Source organism: Lacerta agilis, chromosome 1, assembly GCF_009819535.1.
Source record: "Lacerta agilis isolate rLacAgi1 chromosome 1, rLacAgi1.pri, whole genome shotgun sequence".
NCBI classification, from domain to species: domain Eukaryota; kingdom Metazoa; phylum Chordata; class Lepidosauria; order Squamata; family Lacertidae; genus Lacerta; species Lacerta agilis.
In genome coordinates this window covers 48,198,804-48,216,112 of record NC_046312.1, presented here as the reverse complement: position 1 = coordinate 48,216,112, position 17,309 = coordinate 48,198,804, and the positions used below count along the sequence as shown (strand labels likewise).

Sequence of the window (17,309 nt, the reverse complement as noted above, 5' to 3'; positions counted from 1 at the left end):
CTTGCATTGTGCTTTTGTATATTGATGAGGGTCTGATGTGGCCAAATAAACCATGGTTAAACCAGACCAGCAGATATAATGCCAAACCATAGTTAAAACAAACCATGGCTTCACATTGTGGTTTGCTATAAGAAAACAAACCATGATTTGTCTGCTGGACTGGCTTTAGATGATCAAACAAACTATAGTTAGATTAAAACAAACAATGGACAAAAATATAAAATACAGATTTCAGAAAATAACAAGGAATCAAGATAATCTGGGTGTTCAAGTCATCTTGACCTGCCTTAGTATGTATAAATAACTTTTTAAGACATCCCTTACAGACACCCTTTAAAATATTTAACAATGTTATGTTCACACCTTGATCTCTAGATTTGTTTGGTGTGGCATTTTTGTCTGTCTTGATCTCTTTCCTGACCTAGCTTGAACCGAGATATTTGTGTTTGTTTTGATTGGGCCAGAATACAGAGTGTGTACCTGCCTTTATCATCCATGGTGAGGCCAGATGTGTGTCCCTTCTAATGGGCCGATTAATCCTGGGAGAAATGAAACAATTCCCTACTTTTTGCAGGATTCCCCCCACCTTGAAAAATCATAGCTCAGATCCTGGTCTGTTACACACCATGTCTGGGACAAGGGAGGCATCATAGCTGATCTGATTTTCTGATGTCTTAAAACAATTCATGTGATTTATCCAGAGCAACAGGATTATGTTTTCTTCACAACTAGCATGGAACTAGCCCTGGTCCAGCATTTGTAACTTGATTATTGTTATGATTAAGTGATAAGAAAATAGTGATTAATTATGATGGGGGGAGGGGACACACACTGTTTGCATGGGAATCCATGGCAGGGGTGAGGCAGTTGTCTCACAGATTGAACAATTGAACAGCCACTGCCCAGACTGAGCCATTATGGTGCCTGCCTGCATTTTGCTACAACTGCATTGTGGGAGGAGGGGGAGGTCAAGAGAAATTCGCTCTGTCCCAATTGGCAAATGGGGATGGAGGTGCAGAGCAAGCAGCTTGTCCTGTTTTTCTAATTGCTTAGTCTAAGGATTTAGGGTTGTCATATTTCAAAAAGTAAAAACCAGGACACCCCGAAGGTTGTTGAGCTCAAAATTGTTGGGCTGGACGTCTATTCCGCCTTTGAAATCCAAGTAATATCCAGGAACATTTGGACGTATGGCAGTCCTAAAGGATTCCCAAAATGTGGGGTTTGGACCACCAGTGGTCTATGAGCTTTGTGGTCTGCAGCATGTCTGTAAATCTGTGTCTGAATATGGGAGGTGAGACATCTTATCACATTAAATATTTATTGCTTCTTCTGTTTCTTCTGTTGTAGCTGATCGACATTACAATCTAACTTTCAAAGAATTCATATAAATAAAAATACCATTAAAAATCTACATCCACCTTTATCTATGCATCACATCCCGCTTGCTTGCTCTTGTCTTGCAACAACAGCTTGCGGTTATATGTATTGACCAAGAGTCACTATGGTTGCAGTCTGTGCTTCCTAGAATTTTCCTAGAGAACCGCAAAAGTAAAAAGTGGGTGTTGCAGGCCCAGTTTAGATCGCTGTGGTTAGCATGGGTACAGCAAACATGAGCTAGAAGGTATGCCAAGGCGCAATTGGCTCAAGAGGCCAGAACCGTAATTATGGCTCTCCTTCTAGAATACTGTATCACTTACACAAAGCATGACGGAGCAAGGTCAAAAGGATATAATGCCCCTTGCTCCAGGATTTGTCACCCTAGGTGGCATCTGGGCATATTCACAGTACTCTTAGGTTGCTCCAAAGCAGGACACTTTTCAGATGGAGGGGGTGAGCGGGGCAAGAGGCAAAAATGGGTGAAGCAAAGAATGCAAATTTTACCATTACACAGTAGGACATAACAGAGCTTCCACTATAACCTACCCTGTTTCTCCTAAAATAAGACATAGCCATAAAATAAGCCATAGCAGGATTTCTATGCATTTGCGAAATATAAGCCGTTCCCCAAAAATAAGCCATACCCCGAAAATAAGCCATAGTGACGTGGTACCTCCCATTAAAACAGCCTGGGGAGGCGTGGCTATGCAGCGTACCGATGCGACACGGTTAAAATAAGACATCCCCTGAAAATAAGCCATACTGTGTTTTTTTGAGCAAAAAAAAATATAAGACGGTGTCTTATTTTAGGAGAAACACGGTATAGCCCCTGAACCAGTATTCTGTATATCTCAAGTGTAGGGTTGCACTCTAAATTTCCAATGCTATAAACAGAAACAAGGAAATAAGCTGCATAGAACTCAGTGGGACTTACTGGTACATTATTTAGGGTTGTGCCAGCATGCATTGAAGCTCACTGTATCTAAGATGATAAGGCAATATAAAATATGTGCAACGAGTGCTTCAAATCTTCAACGAGTGCTTCATATATGTATGTCATAAAGCCTTTAAGAGAAAGTCGTCTTTCTGAAAACAAATTTGTCTTAACTGTAAGTTTAGCAAGGTGCAGTGCAGATGAATTCTGGAGCACCAATGGAAAAATGGTATGCTACTATTGTTATAGGATTAGAGTGAATAATGGTGGGTCCCTTCCTGGCCTGTGATTCTGAATCTGTGATTCGAATCTAGAAGAAGAAACCTGTTGAACAACTTGGACCAGTTCCTAGCCTTAGCCACTCAGCTAAGCGTCTGTCACTAGCATCTTAAAGAGTGGGCCCTGTTGCCATAGAGACAAATGGATGGAATTCCCACAGCACCATGCTGAATGCCATGGTATCCTAGGAATGATAAGGATAGGCCAAGTGGGGCTATGTGTTCCTGCATTTGGCTGGGCTGGAAGAGAGAGGCTTGACTCAGCTGTGCTGAACCCAAAGTTATGCCCTTGTGGGAAGCCCTATTAACCTAATGAGGAGACAAGATCTGTTGGAGTGTTAATGCTGTGAACCCTTCCATCCTATGCCTAGGTTGTATATATGTGTACATTAAGCCATATGTCTCCATTAGCAAGGGAACCAAATTCTAGATATATGCAGGCATCCCTGAAGACTCTCACCACTTGGGGTGTGTGCAAAACGCTTCCAGCCTTCGTAGTTTCAGAGAAGGATTTTGAAAATGTTGTTTTGGGTCATCTGAAAAGCACAGTCAAATTTGGGGGGGAAAGTATCCCTAAATATTTATTACAATTTCTATGGCTATTTGTGGTGCTGTAAAATATTTGGAATTTGCTATAGTACAGACTTTGAAAACTGCTTCTTCCAGCACAGTTATGTAGCTACTATAGCAATAATTGCCAGAGACCTAGGCAAATCAAATGTCTTAATCTGACTGAAGGTGGTGTGAGCCAGATGAAAATGTTCCAGAGTCTGAGCCTTTTTGAAACAAGACGTTTCCCTTGGAATGGTTGCATGATGTTAATTCGTAGTTGTTATTCTCTATGTGTCATTCACCCTACTGCTGTGGATGAGGAACTGGTGTTTAAGGAACTTCAGTTAATGAGTAAAAAGAGTTTTCTACTTAGGTTTGGTTGTGCCAAACAGCAGGGCACAAAACAGAAAAAGAAAAAGGAATGCATTCATGGGCCAAAAATCCCATAGAGCTAAGATTGTGACTTAACAGAAGAAACAGTGCAAAAAAACCACAAACCACAACAAGATGAAGATCAGGATGTCTAAGCATATGTTCTTATTGGTATGCAGTCTTTATTATGTCTTATTTGAGCAAATTCCAGACATATCCCTGCATTGCCACTCTGTACAGCCTTCTGCACGTGTGGCCATTAACCACCATTCTACTCAGTGAAGCACCCCCCTTGCTCTTTCAGTGAGACCTAAGGAATGCCATGGGAAATGCTCGCATTACACTGGAGTTTTGTGCAGCAAATACATAAAGTGGAGACATCATCCAGGCTTATGCCTGCGTATGGGAACTGGAATCATGACTGAGTCATGGTTTCCATAAGCCTGTACAGTGGTACCTTGGTTCTCAAACTTAATCTGTTCTGGGAGTCTTTTCTACTCCCGAAACAGTTCGAAAACCAAGGTGCGGCTTCCGATTGGTTGCAAGAGCTTCCTGCACTCAAGCGGAAGCCGCATTGGATGTTCAGCTTCCAAAAAACATTCGCAAACCGGAACACTTACTTCCAGGTTTGTGGCGTTCGGGAGCCAAAACATACGAGCACCAAAGCATTTGAGAACCAAGGTATGACTGTAGTGAGGTGTTTAAAGATAAATGTATACAACACTTTTTTTTCCAGGGGAATGCTCAAAAGTACCGGCACCTCTTTTGTTGTTGTTAAAAAGTGTGGTGCTTACTGTGACAACTTCATGGTGAGTACCGGCATCTATTTTTCTAGAAAAAAAGCACTGCATGTATATCTTTATTTATTAAATTTATATACTGCCCTTCATCCGAAGATCTCAGGGTGGTTCACAGTATAAAAATACAGGATAAAAGTGCAAATAAATAATTAGAACAAAACTATACAAAACCAATCACCCCCCTCCCACAAACAGATTTAAAAGGCTGTAGAATATTAATCAGCCAAAGGCCTGGTTTAAGAGGAATATTTTTGCCTGTTGCCTAAAGGTGTATAATAAAGGTGCCAAACGATCCCACATTTTCCACAGGAAATGGTGTAACCCTGGTGTTTCTCACAGAAAGCCTAACAAAAAGTGTTGCCCGTTCTTTTGGGTAAGTATAGTTAGGAATTGCCTTGTACATGCTAAGTGTTTTACTGTCTTTGCCATCACATCAATCCTGTGATTGATTTCCTATATACTAAGAGTGAACTAATTCTCCATATGTGAATCAGCACGACTCTGATGTCATGTAATGTGAATTGGCTCTCAGATGCAAATCCATGTATTGATTTGGACTGATTTTCCCCCCTCATTTTAAGAAATAGACTTACTGAAAACACACAATTATAATAAAACCCATCATGTACTCACCAGAGTTTAGGTTTTTTAACTCTCCTCATTTGCCAAAGAGCAGGTGATCTCTGTAGCGGATCTTGTAATCAGCAGCTTCAAGCTGGGGCAGGCCAATGGGCAAGTGACAAAGCAGAATAAAGTGTGTGAAGGGCTCAAGACGCAACATCTTGTTTTTATTTGGTTCTCTTTTGAGTCATTAACAGTCAGGCGCCAGTAGTGCTCAAACTTATCATTATTACAACCACAAATGGGCTTTGTGTGCGAAAGGAAGATTTTATCCCTTTAGCTGGTCTTAAGAGAGTGTAAACCCTCACAGAAGCAACAAAATATATTTTGGGCAAAAAAGATCTAGAGAAAAGAAGGACCACAGAAATACCCACAGAAATTCCAAATGTAGCTTTTAAACCTACATGCAAAACAGCATGCATAACTGAGCGGTCCATATAATGACAGATGAAATAGCAATATCTTGAAAATAGCAAACTAATTAACTGTTACTAAGCCTAAGCACATGTCACTTTAACCATCACACAAAGCTTCCTTGTTTACTCCTGCCTCCGCTACCCTCCCCTTCCTCTGTTGTTCCCCTGTCTCTAATTTTGGATTGCAAATTCCTTGGGACAGAGACATGAAAAGCACCATACTCACAGACAGAGCTATAAAACAGCAACAATAAATAGTCTAGAACTGTGCTCTGCTGTTTTCAGTAGCAGAGCATGAAATCCACCACCAGACTCTTAACATCTTATCCTCGTTACTGGGAGTTGACCATGCCATGTGGAGTGACCAGCTTTGGTACTGTTGTGTCATCTGTATGGGTAAAAGCCCCTGCAGGTGTAGTCCTGCTGTTCATGTAGTTTTAGAGATTTGGGCTCTGAAGGTAAGGAATTTAAAGTACCTTGAATCTTAGAGAGAACTGTGGAAAATACTTTACTTAAATTACCGATCAACAAGTATTGCATATGATCAGATAGCTCCTCCAGGCACACAGTTTTTAGCAAACCAAAACAGTTATCTCTTTTCAATTCATTGTTTCAACTGTAGCCACACTGTTAAAAGCTCCGTATAACAGAACCATTCATAGTATTTTGATTAAAGTACAGACCTGGGTGTCATTTTTTGGAAGAAATGTTTTGTTGTATTGAAACCGAGATGTGTAGAATAGAGGTGTGGAAGGGTAGTCAATTGTTTCAAAGCAATGCTAAACTAGTACAGCAATGCAAATACCAGGGGGCAAATATACACACAACAGCAGGCAGTAACCTGTGTTGGCATTTGATAACTGGTTGCTCCAAGATGTAGACAAGGGTAAACATGTTAGTAACGTCTCAATTAGGAAAGTGAAAATAAAGGCTTGCATACTTTCTAACATTTGCTGTAAGATATTAGGGAGGGACCTTGCTCAGTAGTAGAACCTCTGTTTTGCATGCAGAAGGTCACAGGTCCAAATCCTGAGCATCCCTAGGTAGATTATTGGAAGAGGGCGTGTTTCTAGGACTAAAGTGAAACTGTGAAGCTCCCTTGTTATTTCTGCTATTGCATGCTGCATGTTTAAATAATCTAGTTACTTAAACAACATGCATTGTTGTGCACTGTCTGTGCTGGCCAGCAGGTAGTGTCTTTTTCCACCTGCCTTGCCCCCACCCTCCAACCTTCATAAGGGAGCTATTTCCAGAGGAAGAACTGTGAGGGGAAAGAGACTCTGTTTGCCATGAGGTGGTGGATGGCCTCACCTGTGCTGCTGACCCACCACTAGCCTGAGGAACCTTCAGAAGGGAGTTGCCATAGGCATTATGTATATTTTAATGAGCTGAACAGAGTGAAAGATTATGAGTCGGGGTGTGTAGAGTGTGTATGAAATTCAGTGCTTGGTTTATTTTTTGGTTGCTATTTTGTTAATGTTGTTAAAATGGAATTATATTTTATAAACACTGTATTGATTTGTTAATCATATGACTTGTGCTCTGTGATGTTTAGCCTTTTTTTAGTTGTTGCTTTAAGTGGTTTATAGATTTTGATTATTTTTAATTTTAATTGAACAGTGGAACAATGTTTGACGGCTGCTGCCATCATTACATCTACAATGGGCGGGGTACAAATAATAAATTATTATTATTATTATTATTATTATTATTATTATTATTATTATTATTATTATTATTCAAAAGAAGGGGTCTGGTGAAGTATTATCTAAAGCAGGTAGTTAACCCTGGGTGCTTCTGCAGAGCTTTGGGGGTTCTGAAATCGACGCCTTTATTAATAGCAATCTCAAACAAACAAACAACCCAACCCAACCCCGAAAGGCCACTTTACTGGGCACCTGGCTAAACAGTGGGACGGGAGAGCTCGAAGGGGGGGGGTTTCCGGGCGCGCCCTCCCCGCTCCTGTTCCTCTTCCTCTAAGGGGGATCCTAGTTGCGAGGGAGCTTGTTTCTGGCCGGAGACCATTTTCCTAGCCGCAGCGTCTGGTGTCCTAGAGACCGGTGGGGGGAAAAAAGAAGGGAGGAGGTTTGACAGGATGCTGAACGCCGACCGCCTCTCCCCGTCGGGGCTCGAGTATCTGGGTGAGGCTCCGGCGGGCGCGGCACGCGGAGCAGGTGGCCTCCGCTGCGCCTTCCCTGCAGCAGCCGAGGGTGGAAGGGAGGGAGCGGCGCGGCCGAGGCAGGCGGGTTCCCTGCACCCCTCCCTTCTGGAGGCTCTTCGGATTTCTGCCCGCCCCATTTTTCTCCTAACTGGGGTGGATGGGGCATTGGTCACCCCAAGACCCCTGGACACAGGTTGGAAGGAAGACGGGGTGAATGGGGGGCCCGCCCCTTTCTCCCGCTGCCCGGCGCGTCCTGGGTGGGGCAGGCGATTTAAAGTCTCCCTAGCGTTTCCTCCTTTACTTGAGGTGGGAGTTGGATGGTTGCCAGCGGGGTTTCCAGTCTTGCTTTCAGTGTTTTTAAACCTGCGTTCATTCATTCTTGAAAGCAAAAGCCGACGTAGCCAGCAACACAATGCTAGTCGTCTTCCATTTCAAACACCTGCAAAAATCCTTTGGGCTTGTAATGCAAATACAGAAGGTGATTTTCATCTCCTTCTCCAGCCAGTTAATATTACCGGTGAATGGGTTGGCTGGTGGAAGCGCTGTAGACACGTTTCAGTATAACATTGTTTAAAACGGGGGCGGGGGGGGGGGCGGGGATTCCTGAATGTTGTTCACAGTGGACCAGGAATGTCTATTAACCGCATTGGGGCATTTTTTTCATCCCTTAGGAAAAGGGATGCCTTTGATCAGGGTGGAACGAAGCTAAACTAAGCAACCTCTTGCGTCAAGTTAGGATTCTTTATACTAAAAAACAAACAAACCCCAAGAAGTGTTCTAGCGCTTTTGAGATTATATAACAACAGTATTTACGTAGCACTTTCTGGGTGTTCCAAAGTGTTTCGCAGTGTTTCACATATATTATCTCATTAATCTTTGCAACAACTGTATTACTGTTATCATATTATTTTCTGGATGGGCTGCTGAGAGATAGTGATTTGCCTAAGACTATCTAGTGAGTTTGCCGCTAAGGTAAGATTTGAAGTTGCTGGTTTAAATTTGTGTAGCACAATCTAAAGTAAGTCCAGTTGCGTTCTATGGGGTTTGCTCCCAGATAAGCGTGTCTTACAGCACAGTCCTATGCATTGCTATTTGGAAGTGAACCCTACTGGATTCAACAAGGTTTATTCCTTATATATATCTTAAGATCACATCTTTTGCCTCATAGTATACACATCAGTAATTTGGCACACTTCTTCTGTCCTTGAAAGTGCATGTGAAATGTGTGAAGCAATGGAAGATAAAGTATTTGCAGTACAAAATATGCCTATGGATAGCAGAGATGTTATAAACATGTAATCCTGTAATCTAAACTAATGTTCAAATAAATTTTGGGAAATTGTCTTCCATGCTGAATAGGCTCTGGGAATAGTTAATCTCTCATGACCTGGTGGCTACCAATGTCTGCCATGGCTGCTGTGTTTCTTTAGGAAACTGCACGTGTTGTGTGATACACTTTTACATGAGTTGCAGAATGCAACTTGAGTGAGCTAGGTGTTAGCAGCTACTGGAAGCATCACAGCAAACAAAAGTATGAGATTAATGGAAATAAGGGAAGAGGAGAAGTTTGGAAGGACTGATGTGGTCTACAGGCCTCCCACTGAGGGACTTAATCCTGCTGGAACATTGAGTTCAGATACTAAAAAATCTGTATTTGCATCATCACCATAATTTTCCTGCTTGAAAATAGCATAGTTTCTCCTTTGACTATACCCAATCCCAACAATTAGAACTGGACTATGTTGTTGTTGTTGTTCAGTCATTCAGTCGTGTCTGACTCTTCGTGACCCCATGGACCAGAGCACGCCAGGCATGCCTATCTTTCACTGCCTCCCGCAGTTTGGCCAAACTCAAACTAGTCGCTTCGAGAACACTGTCCATCCATCTCCTCCTCTGTCGTACCCTTCTCCTTGTGCCCTCCATCTTTCCCAACATCAGGGTCTTTTCTAGGGAGTCTTCTCTTCTCATGAAGTGGCCAAAGTACTGGAGCCTCAGCTTCAGGATCTGTCCTTCCAGTGAGCACTCAGGGCTGATTTATTTAAGGATGGATAAGTTTGATGTTTTTGCAGTCCATGGGACTCTCAAGAGTCTCCTCCAGCACCATAATTCAAAAGCATCAGTTCTTCGGCAATCAGTCTTCTTTATGGTCCAGCTCTCATTTCCATACATTACTACTGGGAAAACCATAGCTTTAACTATACGGACCTTTGACGGGAAGGTGATGTCTCTGCTTTTTAAGATGCTGTCTAGGTTTGTCATTGCTTTCCTCCCAAGAAGCAGGCGTCTTTTAATTTCGTGACTGCTGTCAGCATCTGCAGTGATCATGGAGCCCAAGAAAGTAAAATCTCTCATTGGACTATAGTATACTGCAAAGAGGAAAGTGTGAGCTGTGTCTCTTAAACATCTCTTTGATCACAAATGGCATGAAGCCACCAATTATTTATTTATTTTTCTATATTCAAAGAACCCTCCCCACATTGGCTTCCCTGCCAAGGAACTGCTGCACATTGCAGAGGATTGAGCAGAATGATAAAAAAGGTATACTTAGCTCACATATGGTTTTGTCCAGGTCTTTGCTGATCCTGCATGGAACTGAGACTGCTCTTAGGTTAGAACAAGCCCAATATTCCCCTGCGAGCTGCGACTACAACCTGCAGGAGCAGATTGGCAGTAGTGTGCAAGCTGTCTTCTAGGTAAAATTGTTTGTTCTTGCTGAACTTTTCATTGAGGAACTCCCGATAAGCTCCTTATCAGGAGATAACCCCTTGGTTTTCCAGTAACACAATTCAAAATCTACTCATTTAAGCAAATAAGTAACATCAGCCCCATAAGGAAAAGCCTTTCTTTGAAGGCACTGGATAAGCCAGTCTGTGGGAAAGCACCATCCAGCTCTGTTATTTTGTTTAACTCAGTATAAAACTGGCTATTTTTATTAGTTGAATGCTCATTATCTTCCTCCATCCAGTAGAGTTGGTCATTGTTATGCCACATCTTATGTGTGGGAAACAAAGGCTCAGATGTTTTGATTTGGCCAACCAAGAACTCTGTTGACTGGACATGCAATTGAAGCCAGATCCCCTATCCCCTAGTATTTCAGAGCAAATTTCTCAGCCATCATATGATGATTCTGTGTGTTTGATTTTTAAAACGAATGTACCCTTTTGTTTTATTTATAACATGTATATACCACCCAATAAACAAAGCTTTTCTGAGCAGTTTACAAGTAAAAATTAAGACCAAAAGTACAAAACTATGACATAAAACACAAATGTAAAACTAAAACCAATAGGAGAATAAAACCAGAGTGAAAATAGTGTCAGAGGAAAGCTACAGTGCAAAAAAACTAATAAACAATAATTCTTACTTTTATTAAGATTGAAAAGATTTAGAAAATAAAAAGGTGCTAAAAGGACCACAACTTGGGCACCAGGCAAGACTCTCCAGTGAAGGCATTCATCAGAAGATACCACCACTGAAAATACAGCTTCTCTAGTAGTCGCCCACCACAAGGGTGATAGGATGCTGCCTTATATCAAGTCAGAACATTGGTCAATCTAGATCAGTGTCAGCAAAACTATTGGCACTGGCTATTCAGGGTTTCAGGCAGGGGACGTTTTGAGCTTGACCTGGAGATGCTAGGGACTGGACACAAGACCTTTTGCATACAAAGTGCATGTTGTACTACTGAGCTACTGGCCTTCCCCTCTTCATCTGGCCATGACACCTGGGAAGATGATTTTAGGGTCTTGTTATGTGGGAGGAAACAATAATAATTTCATGTCATTATGTTGGAGTTCAGGCCTCCCAGCCATACACATCTTGGCCTTTTGTCCCCTAAACTTGAATGTCTGCTTTTAGTTCTCAATTATACATTTAAATCTAGGTCATAATCTCCTAAATAATGGATGGATTTGATCTACTTACCTATTTAGCCCATTCATCCCTTTTACTTGTGCTACTACATTTAAATTCATACTTTTTTGGAAACTGTTTGAAAAGTCTGTTGGAATTTGGGCAGTTCAGTAATAAGTTCGTTGTCCTGTCCCTGTGTTGTATAGATCATGCTCAGGTATGTTGTTTTTTAAAGAGTTACTTTATTTCCGGGGTTTGGGGGAGCGCCTGTATGATTTTCACAAAAGCTGTTGACTAAGGGTTTGTTTGATTAATATGAATCCAGTAAAAGTAAGCAATGTTTGGGAAAGTGCTTTTGAATCTCTTTCGGCATTGACCTGGGTTTGTTTAAACAAAATTCTTTGGAGAGAATGGCTGCCTTTCTCCAGGTGCTTTATTGTGTTTCTCAAGGCCTTGTTAATAGAATTAACTGGCTGTGAGACTACAGGTAATTGTGATTAGAGAAACCAAATCATGTTAATCTCATTCAGAAGTCTGTTTGTTGCCCCAGGCTGTGTATCAGGTGTTCTTTGAAGAGACTCCAAGCTCAGCCTCCTCTCTCTTGGGATAGGCAAAGTATCTTTAAGTCGTCCCCCTCCCCGCTATACACATGAGAAGGAACCAAGCAGGTTGGGTCCTTTAAAACCCCCCACCCCAACCCTGTTGTAGTGAACACCCCCTGTGTCAGTTTGTGCTGCAATATTTTTCTGTTACACATTCTGTGAAATATTTTCAGGGACTGGAGATCAAGGTTGTACTTTGAGTTCCCTGGACTATGGAGGCACCTGGGTCTTTTCCACGCCTCTGCATTAGAACCTCATTCATACCGAATGGTACAATACTGTAATAGAGTTGGAAGGGACCTCCTGGATCATCTAGTCCAGCTCTCTGCAATGCAGGAATATGACCCATACAGGGATCAGACATGTGACCTTGGCATTATAAGCATCACGCTGTAACCAACTGATCTAACCGAACAAGGCTGTCCTGTGTTTGGATTTCAGTGTTCTCATTTATGCCATTCATGTTCAGTTGTTAAAGAGCAAGGGGCTTTAAAAAAACCTGACTGTTTCTTATTGGTAATGCAGTTGCCCCCCATCAACTGCATAGATGGATGGGGAGTGGTGCAACCTGTCCTGAACCTTTCTTCCTTACCCTTGTATATGGAGACTGCCATCCTATATGAAAGCATTGAATCCTGCTCCCATGTCATGAGCAGAGCTGCCTTTATTCAAAGTATAATGGACCCAGAAAGTTGAGTCTGTTAAATATGGGGAAATAGTGGGTACTAGTTCATTAGGGCAAATGGGACACTGCTTCGCCATTCCCAGTCTAGCCTCAGCCAACCGGCACCTGCCTGCATTCTGACTTGTGTGCAGTCTAACTTACAAGCAGCCTAGAGGTGGCACTGGCTGTCAGCTTGCTCCTCTGTAGTCTCAGTGTTGCTTTGTAGAACTCAACAGAGAGGTGGATGGGGACAAAACTAGAGATATGAAGGGTGCGGGGGATGGGTAAAACCAGAAAAAAATGGGGGAGGGAAAACATACCTACCCAAATTTTCCTGTTTTTGTTTTTAAAAAAGTTCCCCCATGAAAAATTGATTAAAAATGGATCTGTGCCTTCACATCTCTAGACAAAACTAGAATTGGTAGGCTCCATTTGTCATTGGCTCTGGTTCCACCTACTGTTGGCCTCCCTTCAGCCTGGTTACCATTCTCAATGGGCCCAAGCCACCACTGAGGAAGATTTACTATAGAGAAGCAGGAACCATTTTTGAGGAAGGACCTATAGGGGATAAGCCGACTGCAGAAAAGGCAAAATGAATGTAAACTTAAAACAGGATCATTTTTATATGAAAGCAACAGTTAATGTGGATTGACTAAAGATGGGGTTGAAGATGAGGATATCAACCCTTTTTGTATGCTTAGAGTACAGTATTTCAGCCACTTGTTAAAATTCAGGATGTCGCAGAGGAAGAAACATTAACAAAATTAATGCTAGGTATGATTGTTTATTTAAAGCTAATGTCCTGCCTTTTGAAATGCATTTCAAAAATTGATTCATTAAGAAATGAAATCAATATTTCTAATCAGGCAGTATTCAAAAACACATATAGCAACCAGCTATCATAAGAAAATGGTATTAACTTAATATGTCAAGAGGACCACTAAAAAAGTGGTTGCTAAAAACAAACAAACCAGCAGCTGGAAAGGGAATAGCATTAAACAATACAAGCCAAGGGGACACAATTAAAAACCTGCTGTGGTCAATGTACTCTAAATATAGAACTTCAGTAATCCTTACAACCATTCTGTATGGTAGCAGCCCATCAATATCTCCCCATTGTAGATGTGAGGCTGAGGTGGAGCGGCTTGAGTGTATGGCTGTTCCACGAGGAACTTTCCCAGTTCAAAGCTCTACCGTATCTGAATGTGCTTCATAGCTTTGATTTCTTGGTTGTTTTGCCGAAGTGCTGTCCTTTCAGTGAAGCTCTTTTCCAACTCCAGGTCTAATGGAGGGCTTACTGTTCTCAGAGTGATTTTGAAACTTTTAATTATTTTCTCTCTTGAGCTAAGTTCCTCTTTCCCCCCTCTCTACCACAATCCCTTTCCCCTTCATCTTGTGCCAGCTGCGGACATGTGAGAACATGAGCCCCCTGCCAGGGAAGGTCTGTGTTTTGTAAAGCCTGGGACTGGTTGATGCCAGAGTTGTGGCGTCTCTTACGAACGGGAAGCGCTGTGGGGTGCAGCTGTTCTGCCATTGCCAGTCAGAGAGCCCTTGAGTCTCAGCGCATGAAAACGCATTTGATGCTTTCTTCTTTCTTCTAGCTGTTCCTTCTTTCATGTTTGCCTGCCTGCACTCCTGCCTTCATACATTTAACTATTTGGTTGGCAAGGAGTTTAGAAATAATAAGTGCTTTAGTGAAAGAAACATAGTAATTAATATTGCATTCACTGTTAACACTTAAAGATTTTGCATCGGCTCCAGATTAAGGCTGTAACTCTCTGCCCAAATACCTTGGGCTAATAGGGCTCATTAAAATCAGCGGGACTTACTTCTGAGTAAACATGTATAGGATGTTAGTGCTGTAGGTTAGCCACACGTAGTTCCCATTGAAAGTAGCGGGACTGGAGTTCTCACATTGTTTTCAGTGAGTCCTAAATGCAACTAACTTAGTTTGGATCCAGTCCTCTTGAGTCCTAAGAGAATAGGGGAAGGGCCATGGTTCAATGGAAGAGCATCTGCTTTACATGCAAAAGGTCCCAGGTTCAATCCCCAGCATCTCTAGGTAGGGCTGGAGGAGACCCTGGAGTGCCACTTCTGTACCATTTTAGACAATACTGAGCTAGGTAGGCCAGTGCAGCTCCCTGTGTTCCTGATATTTTGGACTGAAAAAGTGTGGGGAGACCCCTTGGCCTGGAATAATGATTTGAGTAGACAAGGCATGGGGAAAGTGTTAGCGCCTTGGTGCAGTGTACCAGTCCAAAATGACATGCCCAGCGAAAAAAAACAGGGCCACAAAAAAGTGACATCCCTGGCTTGTATTGTCACAATGTGTCACAGCCGTCATATACGGCTTGAAGTTACTCATCCTCCCATCATAGAGGAGAGCAACCTACCAGTATTTGATTCTGAGCAAAAAAGAAAAGAAAAGGGGGGGGGGGTGATACCAGGCTGCATGGCTGCATCGGGATGGGCTATCTGTAAAAGGTTGTGCATTGGCATTGCTTTGCTAGCTAAACACAGAAGTGTTTGTTTTCAGTTGAGCTCAAGGCTGAGAAATTCTTTTGTTCTTAATTTAGATTCCATTTGACCCATGTTGTCCTTAGTGGTAAAATACTGCCAGATTGTATAGCCTCACAACACATGTCCCAGATCAGCAGCATATACCCTGCACTGTAACACTATCTGCTGAATGACGTGCCAGACCAGCACATTTGCCAAAACAGTGTAGGAGCACCCCACCCACTGAGTTTCTGAAGATTGATACTGAGGTTAACAAAGTGTCAAGAGTGACAAAACCCTGCAAAACGGAGAAGGATCAGTCCTAGCAGCATACAATAGTTGAGCTTTTGGTTGTCTTGGTTATTTGCCCGTCTTGTCCTGGATAATCTTTAGGGCTGTCTGGTATGAATCTAAGACATGATTGGAAAGAATCAGTTCAGTAGAATATTAATTTATAATTCTGCCTGTGTATCTGGTGTCTTAAGTGATGGTTATGAACAAAATGACCCTAGCAATTTTTAGTAGGAGATACTCGGAAATTCAGCCTCCTGTGTTTTGGTATGACTTTGTGCTTTACATGATAGAATGTTTGACTGGAGGAGTCAAAAATATCAAATTATTACCATTGAAACCCATAGGTCTGCCCTGGAGTCAGTGCTTTAGGATTTATGACATAAAGCCTCAAAATCAAAACACACACACACACACACACACACACACCCCACCACCACCACCACTACAGACACAAACACACAACCACTTGGGGGAAACCAGTTTCCCTAAAATGCAGAGGACATATTTCCAAGCAAACAGACTGAACTATAAAGTTTTATATTCTTTAAGAGCTGCATCCCAGGTGTGTATATCTTTTGCCTTGTGGGACTTCTAACCAAATTAATCCCTCCAATTCTGGGTTTAGCTTTCAAAACTTCTAACGCTAGCCAAATCCCAGTGGCTGAAACAGGAAATGGTGAATCTGATAAACTTGCACTGTGTCAAATATTTTTAGTGCTCTAAAAATACATGTTTTATTAGGACATAGTTACTCAGAAGTAAGTCGCATTGCGGTCAGTGAGGCATATAACCAACAAAGGTTGGTCTTATTATGCAGCGCAGCTTGTTCCTGACTATCAGCACCTTCAACTTTGCCAGCATGGGATCAGCTGCCAAGGCAAAACTGCCCTCACGTGCACGTCTCTCTCGCTCTCTTGGCTGACAGCTTGAATAGTTCAGTGGACTGTAGCTATTGTGGCAGGACATGTTTTTAGAGTGTCAGCTATAGTAGCCTGGCTACAGGCATTTGAAGATAAGGTCACAAACCTTGAAAAACGGCCCAATTTAAAGGAAGAAATCTGCACCGTGAAAATGAAAGCATTATAATAAATGTGTGCTTAGCAGCCTACTGACCAGAGGGTAATGTTCCACTAACCTCCAGACTCCCTGAGTTTAAAAAGCAGTTTTAAGATTGTGGCATAAAAACTGCGGAATATTAAATGAATCGGGTTGGTTTGGTTTTTTTTAAGTTGTGTGCTCTGCTGCTGTTATGCAGGCTTAAGCAAAACAACTGGGTTATTTGTGATTGTTACATAAATGCACAAAAATCAGTATTTTCATAGCTGAAAAAGTTTTTACAGCACAATTATTAATTTCATGTATAAATCATTTCGTATCAAGCAACACAAAATGATTTAACAATAGAATAAAACTTATAAAAAATTGCATATATAGAAACAATTACCAGTAAAAGCTTTTAAATAAAAGCAGTTAAAACATCTATCTATGTAAACAATTTCAAATCCAATAGAGATATTGACAGATATATTAATAACAGTGTTTAACACCCTGTGTGTATACAGAGACATGTTTGGTGAGCATAGTTTGGTGCTTTTGTGTGATTGAAAGCACTGTACTTCTGTAGACACAACATAGGATTTTACATGCAGTAACCCAGTTTGTGCCTGCCTTTTTGTTTGTTTGTGTCTGTTACGCTTGCTCAAAAAACAAACAAACAAACAAACAAACCAAAACACTGTGCAGAACAGTGGCTGTCAAACTGTTACCTGATTGGCAGTGAAAATGTTAGTTTCATGAATCACTCTTGTCACCTTTAGGCACCAGGAAACGTGTATCAAGATGCTAGAGCCAAGTTATTCTTTTATTTGAAACAGCCAACGAGTTTCT

The 17,309-nt window shown here is 41.7% G+C and overlaps 1 protein-coding gene across 4 annotated transcripts in view; it reads left to right on the top strand.

Moving 5' to 3' along the window:
- Positions 1–232: 232 nt before the first annotated feature.
- The window catches only part of C1H11orf49 (chromosome 1 C11orf49 homolog), a 117,453-nt gene continuing 100,376 nt past the window's right edge, over positions 233–17,309 (top strand). Inside the window, exon 1 of one of the 4 annotated variants that reach the window (XM_033148677.1) lies at positions 233–290. Coding sequence is in view for 1 of the 4 variants with exons in the window: in XM_033148652.1 (XP_033004543.1) it covers positions 7,446–7,491 (46 nt within the window). In the remaining 3 variants the exon portion in view is untranslated. Of the gene's footprint in view, positions 291–7,334; positions 7,492–17,309 lie in introns of those variants that run through there. The other 3 variants (XM_033148663.1, XM_033148652.1, XM_033148671.1) reach the window with 3 other exon arrangements.